Source organism: Electrona antarctica (genome assembly GCF_951216825.1).
Source record: "Electrona antarctica genome assembly, chromosome: 21".
In the NCBI taxonomy this organism is placed as follows: Eukaryota; Metazoa; Chordata; class Actinopteri; order Myctophiformes; family Myctophidae; genus Electrona; species Electrona antarctica.
In genome coordinates, this window is record NC_136802.1 from 40,882,708 (window position 1) to 40,895,207 (window position 12,500).

General features: G+C 43.0%; 1 protein-coding gene across 1 annotated transcript in view; it reads right to left on the bottom strand.

Moving 5' to 3' along the window:
• Nucleotides 1–12,500, bottom strand: part of lrch4 (leucine-rich repeats and calponin homology (CH) domain containing 4) — a gene marked incomplete at its 5' end in the record, with an annotated part of 40,660 nt that overhangs the window by 7,974 nt on the left and 20,186 nt on the right. Inside the window, 3 exons of the mRNA XM_079491383.1 lie at nt 1,357–1,428; nt 2,251–2,424; nt 10,622–10,677. Of these exons, the coding sequence (XP_079347509.1) occupies nt 1,357–1,428; nt 2,251–2,424; nt 10,622–10,677 (302 nt within the window). The remainder of the gene's footprint in view (nt 1–1,356; nt 1,429–2,250; nt 2,425–10,621; nt 10,678–12,500) is intronic.

Genomic DNA, 12,500 nt, shown 5'->3' on the forward strand with positions numbered 1-12,500 from the left:
GACTAATGACATTATTATTACACTACAAAACCTCTCCCTTCTCAATTTACAACGTTGGCATTTTATCAGACACTCTAAATCCAGAGTGACTTACAGTGAGCAAGAACAACACATGGTAACACATCAAATACATAGAAATAGTCATCAAGGATCATCGCAAAGCAAGCTAAGAACCTGACATCCAAACAGTAGAATATCTGTACAGTGAAACTATAAAATACACTATAGAGTAGTAGGCCACACTAGAACTTGCATTTTATGTAGTGAATAGCACTTTATAGTACATATGTATAATATATAATATAGTATAGTATGTATAGTTTACATATAGTTTCATGATATAGATACTCGACTGTTACGTTCTTAGCTTACGCATGTTTCATGATAACTACTTTTTATGTATGTGATGTATGCCATGCTTTTTGTTATTGCTTAATGTAAGTCGCTCTGGATTAAGAGCGTCTGCTAAATGCCTACATTGTAAATTGTAGGCCATTAATCACGTGATTTTTGGTAGTCGACTCCAATACCATAATATTTGAAATTAGTCGATTATTCGGCGGTAAAATATTTTTCTTTCATCCAATCAAGCATTAAAACACCGTGTTCTGAAACAACCAGCGAGTGAAGGGTTAACTATGGGCAGAGCGCTGGCTGCGCAGCTGCCGATCTGATTGGCCGGAATTCACAGCAGCTGTTCAGAATCAAAGTTAACAAGTCCACAATGCCTCGCTGCTATTTTCGAAACTGCACCAATTGTAAGTAACGTATTTACACACTGTAGTTGTACAGCCCATTGAGCGTATGACGCATGCTTTTTTCCTAAGAAAATCTTTCTTGAATATGTTGCCACCGCACCTACATTGGCGGCGACCCACGTACAGTAGGCCTACAGTATATGATATGAAAACAATCAACCAGGAATGGATTAGTACTTAAGTTGGAGAACTAACAACAACAGCTGCATGTCTGCTGTAGAAAAGCAAAAATAAAAAACATAAAATATATTTTAAACAATATTGGCGAATACAAAATTTTGATTTACGGTGTCGAATAGAGTGCTATGTGTACATAATATGCTATCTAAATTAAATAATTTGAGTTGTCGAGGCTGTTTTTATGTATTTGATGTATTACCATGTGTTGTTCTTGATTACTGCCAGTCGCTCTGGATTAAGAGCGTCTGCTAAATGCCCAAATTGTAAATTGATATGATGATACGACTCCAGGAAATGCAAAAAAAAAAAAAAAAAAAAAATCTGAATCAGAATCAGAGGACATTCACTCAGTAGCAGTACAAATTTTATTTAATTGGGGGGGGGGGGGGGGGGGGGGGGGACGGACGTTTCTACTCACCCTGAGCAACTTCCTGCCTGTGGCGCCGCAGTCACGTGACTTCCTGTTTTGGACGAGGAGGACTTCAGTAAGCTGTACCAAAAAATAAAAAAAAGATGTGGTTATACTGCACGGTAATACACAGGACTGTTGTTGACTACTGAAATATAGCACCGTCAACATGTTTTATGAAACGCCCTTGTTAATACGAGTTTAACCCATTTTGGGTGGGAACCCCTTTGGGCGTTAGCATTATGTTATGCTTTAGCTATTGAAAAATAGCAGATCTACAAGCTCATAGCGCGCCACCGAGTGGCGCGCTACGAGCTTGTAGGTCTGCTATTTTTGAAAAATCGAAGAACGACTGACATGGAAACATAGCTTTTTCAGAAAACTGTCAGGATGTAGAAGACATTTTTAGAATCCGATCTCAGGTCAAAATGGGTTAAAACTTATTTTAACTTGAACTTAAACTTATTTGAATTCATGAATACAAATGTTATTTTAACCAAACCTCACTAGTGAGTGAGCTTGTAGATCAGATATTACTATAGATATTCTTTTTTAGGGGAAAACAAATTGGGGATCAGAAGGGTCTGAATGTTCCCCTCACTATTGGGGAATGACTGGTCTATTAATCTATTTTTCCCGAACTGGCACCGGTCCCATTTTGTCACGCAATCGCCGTGGTCGCGCAGCTGCCGCTGCATGCTTCTACACGAAAACAAACGGTTGACGGTCATGCCGTCAGCGAACCATGTCGCACTGCTTTATCGGTGAATAGAAAGGTGCTTGTTCATGCTGTTAACATGCCGGGATTTTTTTTGTTGCTTATTTACCCCATAATTTAACCCAGCAATGACTGGCATAATAGTATGATCTCTCTCTCTCTCTCTCTCTCTCTCTCATACTTACTGTTGTCTCTCTCTCTCCTGCCAGAGAAGCAGGGATCCAGGTCTCCTCCTCTCCTCCAGGGAGGGGCTGGGGGGGTCAGGGGAGGGGCCAGAGGGAGAGACGCAGGGGGGAGACGCAGGGGAGGGGGAGGATGATGAAGACTGTGGGGGTCCCAGTTCCACGTGTAGACTGCTCCTATAGGATACACACACATACACAGACACACACGTGCGCACACACACACACGTGCGCACACACACACACACACACACACACACACACACACACACACACACACACACACACACACACACACACACACACACACACACACACACACACACACACGGAGGGAAGAACATGGGGACACAAGACGTCAGAGTATAGGATAGCGATGGGCAATTAATCGGTCGTCACATTAGTATTCTCCGATATTGGCCTTAAAATGCAATATCGGTACCGGGTCGATATCAAAATAATACACTGGTTTTAGCAGATATTCAATTTTATAATAACTATGTTGAAAAATAAATGAAAAGCCTTTTGTGATCAGTGTTTATGGGGAAGCTTTCAAACGTTGGGACATCTTTTAATTCAAATACTACATTCAAGCTGTTTATGTTCGTCACAAATGCTGCAACAACTGAACATTTGTTCAAAGATTGTTGGACAACAACTTCAGAAACTTTATACATCCACGTATGATAACAGCATCCTAAGGTTAGCAAGGAATATCACCTCTAATACTAAGCATGTGTTGTATGGAGAATATAGGTTGCTACCTTCAGGAAGGAGATATGGTGTACCAGCATACAATAAGGTCAGACTAAAGAGGTCCTTTGTCCACCAGTCGACCTTGAGGCTTAATCAGGAGTCGTAGTAGCCACAGGATAATCTAAGCGGTGGATATTGCTCTTGTCTTCATGTCTTTATGTATGTAAATTGTCTTGTTCTTTGTGTTATGTCAAATGTGTGTACGTATATGTGTTCTGCATACTTGGCTGCTGTGTCGCAAGACAAATTTCAGTGTGAACTCACAATAAAGTACTATATCATATCATATGGGCCAACATTTCAATAACGGTGCATCCCTAGTACAGAATTGAGTATAGATACTCCTGCTCAGATATTACTCAACTACAAGTGTTAAGTTGCTCCGTCAAAGTTGTACTTGAGTGCTTTTAAAGCTACTTAAGTGTTTAAAAGTGCAAATTGCAATGCTTTCCGTATTGAAATGCGGTCATAAAAAAGAAAAAAAAAAGAACATCAAATAATGTGAACATAGCAGATCTCGCAATTTGACGCCTTTTGAGCTTGTAGATCTGTTATTTACATTTAAATATTAAAAAAGTATAAAACTTCCGCCTGACGGCGTGCTTCGGGTTCGGCCCTTCAGCCTTTGCCGCATGTCTTCCTCCCCATCTCTCCCCCCCTTTCCTGTCACATTACTGTACCCTATCAAATAAAGGCAAAAAAGCCATAAAAAATATCTTAAAAAAGTATAAAAAAGTATAAAACTTCATGTGTCCTACTGGCAGTGTGCATACAAAGACTGACGGCCATCTGTCCAGTGGTTTGTGAAATTATCTCTGGACAGACAGACAGACAGACAGACAGACAGACAGACAGACAGACAGACAGACAGACAGACAGACAGACAGACAGACTCTTGCCGTAAACCCACGCTGTAAAAAACAAACCACTATTGTCACGATGACATGTCATGTCATGCCAAAAAAGCATTACGAATTGAGTTGACAAACGGAGACAGGGATAAACACAGACAGCAGAGAGAGAGAGAGAGAGATCATGGGGGACTAGGAGCCTTGGAACTAAAACAGACCCAGACAAAAACCTACAGGGTGCATTTGACTGATGTCTGGAGAGACAAGGCTCATTGTGTTCTGAGCACATTTGAGCAGAATCACATTTTCTGCACATTTCCTGTTTCAGTACATTAATAAATTGGACTTTCTCTCCCAGCTGTGACGCTGTCATTGTTCTTGGCTCCTTTACATTGTGTTGCTTAACCCCCAGTGGTTCTCAACCAGTCGTCCGGGGCCTTCAGGGCCTTTCAGGTGATGGTGACAAGAATGCCACGAAGGGCACTAGACCGACAAGTTCAGAGAGAGAGAGAGAGAGAAGGATGAGGCTGGGCAGGGCACTGTGTCAGGCACCCGTAGCTTGGTAGCAAGCACTCAGACGCTGTGGGGAGCCGGGGTGCATACCAGTATGTTGGTTAGACGTACTAACAGTCCGACAGGCATTAGTTCGACAACACCGTCGCTCCCGACATGCACTGCCGGTTACAACTAACCCGTGGCCGGTTAAAACTCGCCCGTGGCTCCCGACACGTGTGGCAGGTTAAAACGAACCTGTGGCAGGTTAAAAAAAAACTGTAGGCTCCCTGTGAGGTTATAGGTTCAGGGTGGGGTTTTGGATAAGGTGTCTCATGACTGTAGGACTGTTAGTGTGTTGGACCAAACACATGCACCCCGTGGGAGCCAACCAGTGTCGTTTTCGTCGACTAAAACTAAGACGACTACCTTTTTTCACTGATGAAAACGAAATGGAAACTACATGAAAAATAAGCTACGGCGACTAAAACTAAGACTAAATATACTGACAATTTCGTCGACAGATAAAAACTAGACTAAAATGTCAGGAAGGGACTAGTGGACAAGAGATCCAGTGTAAGTAATTTTACACTTGGTTGCATGCTGAAAATAGCAGATCTACAAGCTCACAGCGCGTCGCAGCGTGACGCGTTGTGAGCTTGTAGATCTACAAGCTCACAACGATCTACAAGCTCACAACGCGTCGCGCTGCGAGGCGTTGTGAGCTTGTAGATCGGCTATTTTCAGCAAATGTAAAATCAGTCATTTCGACGGCATCAGGGCCCGCCAAAATACATTTTAGTCGACTAAATCACCTGTAGTTTTAGTCGACAAAAATCTTATGATATTTAGTCGACTAAAACTAGACTAACACTAAAACATTCGGGGTGACTAAAATGTGACTGAAACCAAATTAAAACTATTGAAGAGACTATGACTGAAACTAAAATCAAAATTTGCTGGCAAAAACAACACTGGAGCCAACCCAGTTCTGTTTCTACTAAACGCTGTGGAACAAACAACCCTCCAGGAGGGATGTCAGCACCAGTCAGTCCTGAGCAGGGCTCATCGCCATGCTGGCTTTGTGGTGGACATTTTACTAAATGAGTGGATAACAATGTTACCAGAAACGCGCAAAGAGCTAGCCCTGAATGACAGGTCTGTAACTCTGAGAGTGTTCAAAATGGATCCAAATGGACCCTTATGAAATAAGAACATTACATTTGTCTGCTGATTTGTCCGTTGATGACCCCTGGTCTTGAGCCAATATATAGTTAACCCATTTAGGCCTGACCTTGAAAGTTTCTTCTAAATCCTTTCAGTTTTCTGAAATAAATGTTTTCATGATTTTTCAAAAATAGCAGATCTACAAGCTCGTAGCGCGCCACTCGGTGGCGCGCTATGAGCTTGCAGATCTGCTATTTTTCAATAGCTAAATTAAAACATAATGTTTAAAACACCAAACAAAAGGGGTTCCCGCCCAAAATGGGTTAAAGCTACAATCCATACGTTTTATGTCGTCACTCTCTCTACTCTCCCCCTGGACAGGAGAGATGTCTGCCTCCGAGGTGCATCTAGAGTCCTGGTGACCTCCCCGACACCAGTAAACGTAAACACCGCGCAACACCGGTTTCATAATTGATATAACGCGATATCTAGGAGATATCTCGTATAGTTGTCAGATAACGGGTGTCAATTAAACTACGAGATATCTCGTAGTTGGCAAACCTCGCTTCATCGTCAGTTCCTGCTATCTCTCCCACTCCCACACACTCTGTCTCTCAAACAGTTGGGAGAAAACACTGCTAGATTAAAAACCTGCGTGTGCGTGTGCGTGTGTGCGTGCGTGCGTGCGTGCGTGTCAAGCTGAAATGAAAACAGGAGGCTTGGTTCTTGGGAGACGTGTAACAATGTCAATAGATATCTGTTCCTCGTGTCTGCAGAGACCAGGGATATCCCAGTATGCAGTGGTGGAAAGTCTATTTACTTAAAGGAGCATTCAGTGATTTGGGTGATTTGGAAAACCACCCAGTCCGCCCCGGTAACAAAATGTGCACATGCACGCTCTACAGTGGGGGGGAAGTGCAACAGGCCAACAGCATGTGCACCAAGGCCCGCCCCCACTCGATCATGATTGGAGGAAGGCCCCTCTCATCCTGATTGGATGAAGGCTTTGCCACCCGCCACCAAAACTGAAACTAGGGTTTTTTTTTACCCCAGGGGCTCAATGGGGACAGGGAGGAACTCCTTATATGGTCAGCACACTCTATAGTAGGGAGGATTATCCAGAAAAAAAAAGTGATATTTGAATTAAGTCAAATCACTGAATATGCCTTTAAGTACTGTACTTAAGTACAATTTTGAGGTATTTGTAATTTACTTGAGTATTTCCAATTTCCAATACTTTTACCTCAGTCCATCTCAGAGACAAATATTTTCCTTTTACTCTATACTATAATTATTAATAAACTTGATTCTTTTTCAGAACATTCTGCTCAACGAGCACTTTACTTTTGGTGCTTCAAGTACATTTTGAACTCCCGAGTGAGGGGAGGACGGAGAAGGAGATCAGCCGGGGAATCGGAGCGGAAGGGGCGGTATTGCAGTCGCTGTACCTCACTTTTGTGACGAAAAGAGAGTTGAGCCAGAAGGCAAAGCTCTCTGTCTACCGAGCAATCTTCGTTCATACTCCAGGGCCCAGATATAGGCATGGGCACGGAAGGGGCAATGCCCCCCTAAATGCCCTGACTGCCTCACCAAACATGATGGCATGCAAAAATCCCAAATTTCAATGATATTTCAAATTAAAGTGCTTATATTACTTACTATTTGAAACACTACGCTACTAACTACATGCATGCGTCCCTCCTACAACGTGCGCGTCTCCATAGTGCCCTGCTCAGAGCTGAACAGCCCCTCCCTCTCCCATCTCCCCCGGTCTGAAAATGCCCTCCTCCCCCCCAGGAGGAAATTAGACTTGAGGGCTGGGGGGGGGGGGGCAAGACTCAAGAGTACAGAATACAAAGCAAAATAAATTACGCTTAGAGCTTGTAGATCTGCTATTTTTCAATAGCTAAAGCATAACGTAATGCTTAACACCAAAAGGGGTTCCCGCCCAAAATGGGTTAAAACCGATCTGCACCAGTCTGAACAAACGGCGAAGAACGGGAGACGGTCAGTTTGTTATTTCTCTCGTAGCATCTGAAGAAAGACGCCATGTCACCCACCTGTCATAGGCAGATTTGGTCGAAAAATGGGATACGCCGTGAAATATAAATTCCCTGCTCATTTCAAGACACAACGAGGCTCAACAAGAAACACAAATAAAACAAAAATGTGCTAACGTTTGTGTCGTGTATCTCACACGCTCCCTGACAATGCATGCATGCTGGCATTGCTGTGCGCTGCTATAGCCTATGCCAAGTGACTGACAAGTGTTGAAATCACTGTGTAATTTATGGCGTTATCTTTCTGGTCAAATCCAAATATGTTAAGGAAGCATTTGTTAGGGCTTTCACAGAAAAGCAGACAACTGATGTTATTATTGATGCTTACTTGCTTAATATAAGCCCTGTACAAGATACAAATCTTGTGGCTCACAACTAAAGAAAAAGAAAGAAATAAAATTGATGGATGATAGATGATTGTGTGTTATAGGTATAACTGTGGTAAAATACAGTTTTCTATGCATTTCGGGGTTTTTTGGGGTGGAGCTGTTGCCCCCGCGACCAGACTACGGATAAGCGGTGGAAGATGGATGGATGAAGTACATTTTGAAGCCAATACTTCAGTACCTCTACTCAATTACATGTTGAATTCTGCACTTTTACCTGTAACAGATTGTTTCTACATTGCGGTATTGATACTTTTACTTAAGTAAAAAAAAACGTTTGAGTACGTGGAGAATGGAGCGCTTTGTCCAAACAGCAGTGAATGGGTTTCCTCCTCTCGTTAAAGGGTGAGTGTCTGATACACACACAGTGAGCAATGGGAACCACAATGTGTTGACTTTTCCCAGCCTGTCACACACTAACTATGACCTTGCATAACGAGAGAGAGAGAGAGAGAGAGAGAGAGAGAGAGAGAGAGAGAGAGGTTTTTAGAAAAACATTTTTTGCAATCCGGTAGAAACCTTGTATCTTTTTGGTCACCTGAATGCATACATCACCATGCGTTGTGAGCTTGTAGATCTTGGCTATTGTCACTATTCAAGGACATGTTGGTTCCGTTTCCTCAGAGGCGATGGGTTTCGGACTATACGAGGTGTCCAGTGGACAGTGAAGAAGTGATAAGGTGTTGCATTGTGGGTCTTTTCTCACTGTGGGAGTGACTGAGCTTGGCTCGGTACACGGTGGTGGAAAACATACTCACATTTTTTGTTTTACTTAAATTCCCTGAAGAAGGCCGAAAGGTCGAAACGTTGGATTCTTCTCAATAAATATACAGCATTGTGGCTATGTGTGTGCGGCCTATTCTCATTTTACTTATTTACTACCTTAGGCCAGCACCTCACCAACACTGGTGTGCGCCCTTTCCTGCTTTATTTACTTAAATATGTGCCATAGTTTTTTACTTTTTCTGTTTAGTATGCGTCTATGGAGTTGACATGAGTCTAATAGACCGCCAGGTGTTTAGTATGTGTCTATGGAGTTGACATGACTCTAATAGACCCCCGGGTTTTTTGTATGTGTCTATGGAGTTGACATGAGTCTAATAGATCCCCAGGTGTTTTGTATGTGTCTATGGAGTTAACATGACTCTAATAGATCCCCAGGTGTTTTGTATGTGTCTATGGAGTTAACATGACTCTAATAGACCCCCAGGTGTTTTGTATGTGTCTATGGAGTTAACATGACTCTAATAGACCCCCAGGTGTTTTGTATGTGTCTATGGAGTTAACATGACTCTAATAGACCCCCAGGTGTTTTGTATGTGTCTATGGAGTTAACATGACTCTAATAGACCCCCAGGTGTTTTGTATGTGTCTATGGAGTTGACATGAGTCTAATAGAGCGTCGCAGTCCCGCCCCCTACCCTGGACCAGGAAATGATTCTCCGTTCATTTTCCTCATAGACATTTCAGAAAGTATTTATTTAAAGACATTTACGCCGCGGACAAAGCCAACTCGAGTCGTGACAAATCATGACAACAAACACAATTTTTTGGGCCGAACAAATAATTAGAAAGAAGAAAAAACGGCAGGTTACAACACTTTCTTTGTTGTTTTTCTTCTTTGTAATTATTTGTTTGGTCCAAAATATTGTTTGTGTTGTCGTGAGTTGTCACGACTCGAGTTGGCTTTGTCCGCGGCGTAACAGTCTTTAAATAAATACTTTTCGAAATGTCTATGAGGAAAATGCATTGGGATTCATTTCCTGGTCCATGGTAGGGGGCGGGACTGCGACGCTCTATAGCCCCCTCAGGTGTGGTTATAAATATTAAAATGTCTTCACTGAAAGCTGAAAGCCTTCGGGTCAAAAGGATTAATCGAAAATACACCATTTTAGTGACACACTAAAATCATCCCCTAACCCGCTCGCTCTTATCATACAACACACATCTGTGGGCGAGGCTTAAGTTCAGGTGGGTGGTGCTAAGGTGAAAACCAGGTATAGAGAGTATGCGCATGCTTAAAGTGAATGGCACATCGAGTGGCAAAGCCAGTGGCAAAGCAACAGGCAAAGTGAGTTTAACATTGTTTAACGTTGTTTAATGCAATCAGATAGGACATTTCTGTTTGGATATATGGGCTATCAAGGCCAGCAAGTCGTTTTTTGCCACTTGGTAAAGTTGGTAGGCATTCCTGGATAACTTCCGGGTTTGATGATGATGTCACGCGCATACTCTCTATACTAAATGAACTGGTGGGTGTGGCCAAAAAAAATCTTCCTCCAAATAATTAATAGACCCGTTTTCTTTTTTTGGGGGGATCACGGCACTCTCAAAGTACATTCAAAATGTACTTTGAGGGAAAGTACAAATGTATTGGTATCAAAATGTACTTAAAGTACCAAAAGTAGAAAGTACTCACTATGCAGAATGTCTCACACACACACACACACACACACACACACACACACACACACACACACACACACACACAGTGTGCATGGACATTACTTGAAGCCCAGGCTGGCGGAGTCTTCCGCTCCCAAAACACAAGCACGCCACATGCGCGAATAGAAATTACACGCTGCCATGGTTTTTTTTGGGTGACAACGGCACAAACTCAATGTGTTTGCACACGCGCGCACGCACACACACACGCGCTTACCTGTGTGTCGCTGAGTCCGAGCTGTGGGACGGGGACGACTGCATCTTCTTCTGCTCCTACAAAAATACAACACAGAATTGTGTTACATTTTGTATGCTACGTTGATGAATTGAACACACAGGACATCAAAGGAAACAAGTCACTGGGACCTTTTTGGGTTATCCTTTTAGTTTCCGGGGGAACAGAGGACAACCGGAAAGAACGCGAGCAAAACAAAACAACATCAGTTTAGTATAGTACAGTGGTGGTCTAGGGACCACTAGTGGTCCTTGGGGGGGTTCCAGGTGGTCCCCAGCTAAATGATAACCAAATGAAGGACACACAGGGAAGCTTCCTTAACCCATTTTGGTGTTTTTGAGTGGTGCAAACCACTCCAACAACCAGCTTTGTCTGTATGTTTGTGTACCTGTGTACGTGCACAGGTGAGCATGGTTACTATGGTCACTGACATTACGTCAGACCACAGCTGATCAGGCTATATAAGACCTTGCACCACTCAGTTCACACGGGTGTGATTTTTTACATTATGTCACACTTTAGCTATTGAAAGATAGCAGATCTACAAGCTCATAGCGCCGCACCGAGTGCCGCGCTATGAGCTTGTATGTCTGCTATTTTTGAAGAATCGTGAAAATGTGGCGCAAATCTTTGAATATATATTCTTTCAGAGTGAACGTTTTTAACTCAAATCTTTGCTTCTGGGGAGGTCCCTGGAACAACATATTTTCAGATGGGGGACGGCAGCCAAATACAAATATGTTTGGGGGTCCTTGACATGAACATGTTTGAGCACCACTGACATAGAAACATGGGGTCAGAATGGGTTGTTCAGAAAACAACAAACAAAGACATTTGTAGAATCTATGGTAGGTCGAAAAGGGTTAAGTTTGTATCTTCATACCTCCATGCAGGGACAAATCAGCCATTGGGCCAGCGGGGCCGTGGCCCAGGGGCCCTTGGCTCTCAGGGGCCCTTCGGAGAAACTGGACTGCTCGGTAATAGATTTGACGCCCTGAAAAGGGCTCCTGGGGCACTTCATTGGCCATTGATTTAGTTAAATTTAGGTAAAAAAGATGATAAAAACACGGAAAATCACGAAAATGTCGCACGCACGCGTGCTATGGGGGGCCTGCAAAACGTACCGGCCCTCGTGATGGTTAATCCGTCCCTGCCTCCATGTGCAGGAATAATACAACACATGACATTTTACACAGGAGAGTATGGCTCTCCACTGTCCGGACAGAGGCTCTCTCGTGAGTGTTTGTGCCTTTGATCAAGTCCATGACGCACAACAGGTGCGCAGGCACACCCATGACTCAGGCCAGGTGTGACCGCTTAATCCTCCATCTCACAATCACATTCCGTGCTCAGCTAATGAAATCATCAAATTCCGTGGTACAAACACACAAAGCTGTACATATAGGAGGGGCTATAGCTGCCTTCAAAAAGTATTATTAAAAAAAAAACACTTGCGCAAACGCTCAGTCTCGGCGAGTGTCGTCATCATGTTCCTGGTGGTTCCAGCACAGCGCAAATAAATAAACGGCGCTCCCTTTGAAAACATATTCAGGGCAGGAGTAAAAAACTAAACAAAAGCTTTGGTGGACACGCCCTAAAAGAGACTCTCCATGGACCACAGAGTGTCTGTGCTCACACATATACTGTACCTATAATGACCTTTTTTTAACCCATTTTGGGCGGGAACCCCTTTTGGTGTTAGCATTATGTTATGCTTTAGCTATTGAAAAATAGCAGATCTACAAGCTCGTAGCTTGTAGGTCCCCTATTTTTGAAAAATCGAAGAGCGGCTGACATAGAAACATAGCTTTTTCAGAAAACTGTCAGAAAACTTAGAATCTGATCTCAGGTCAGAATGGGT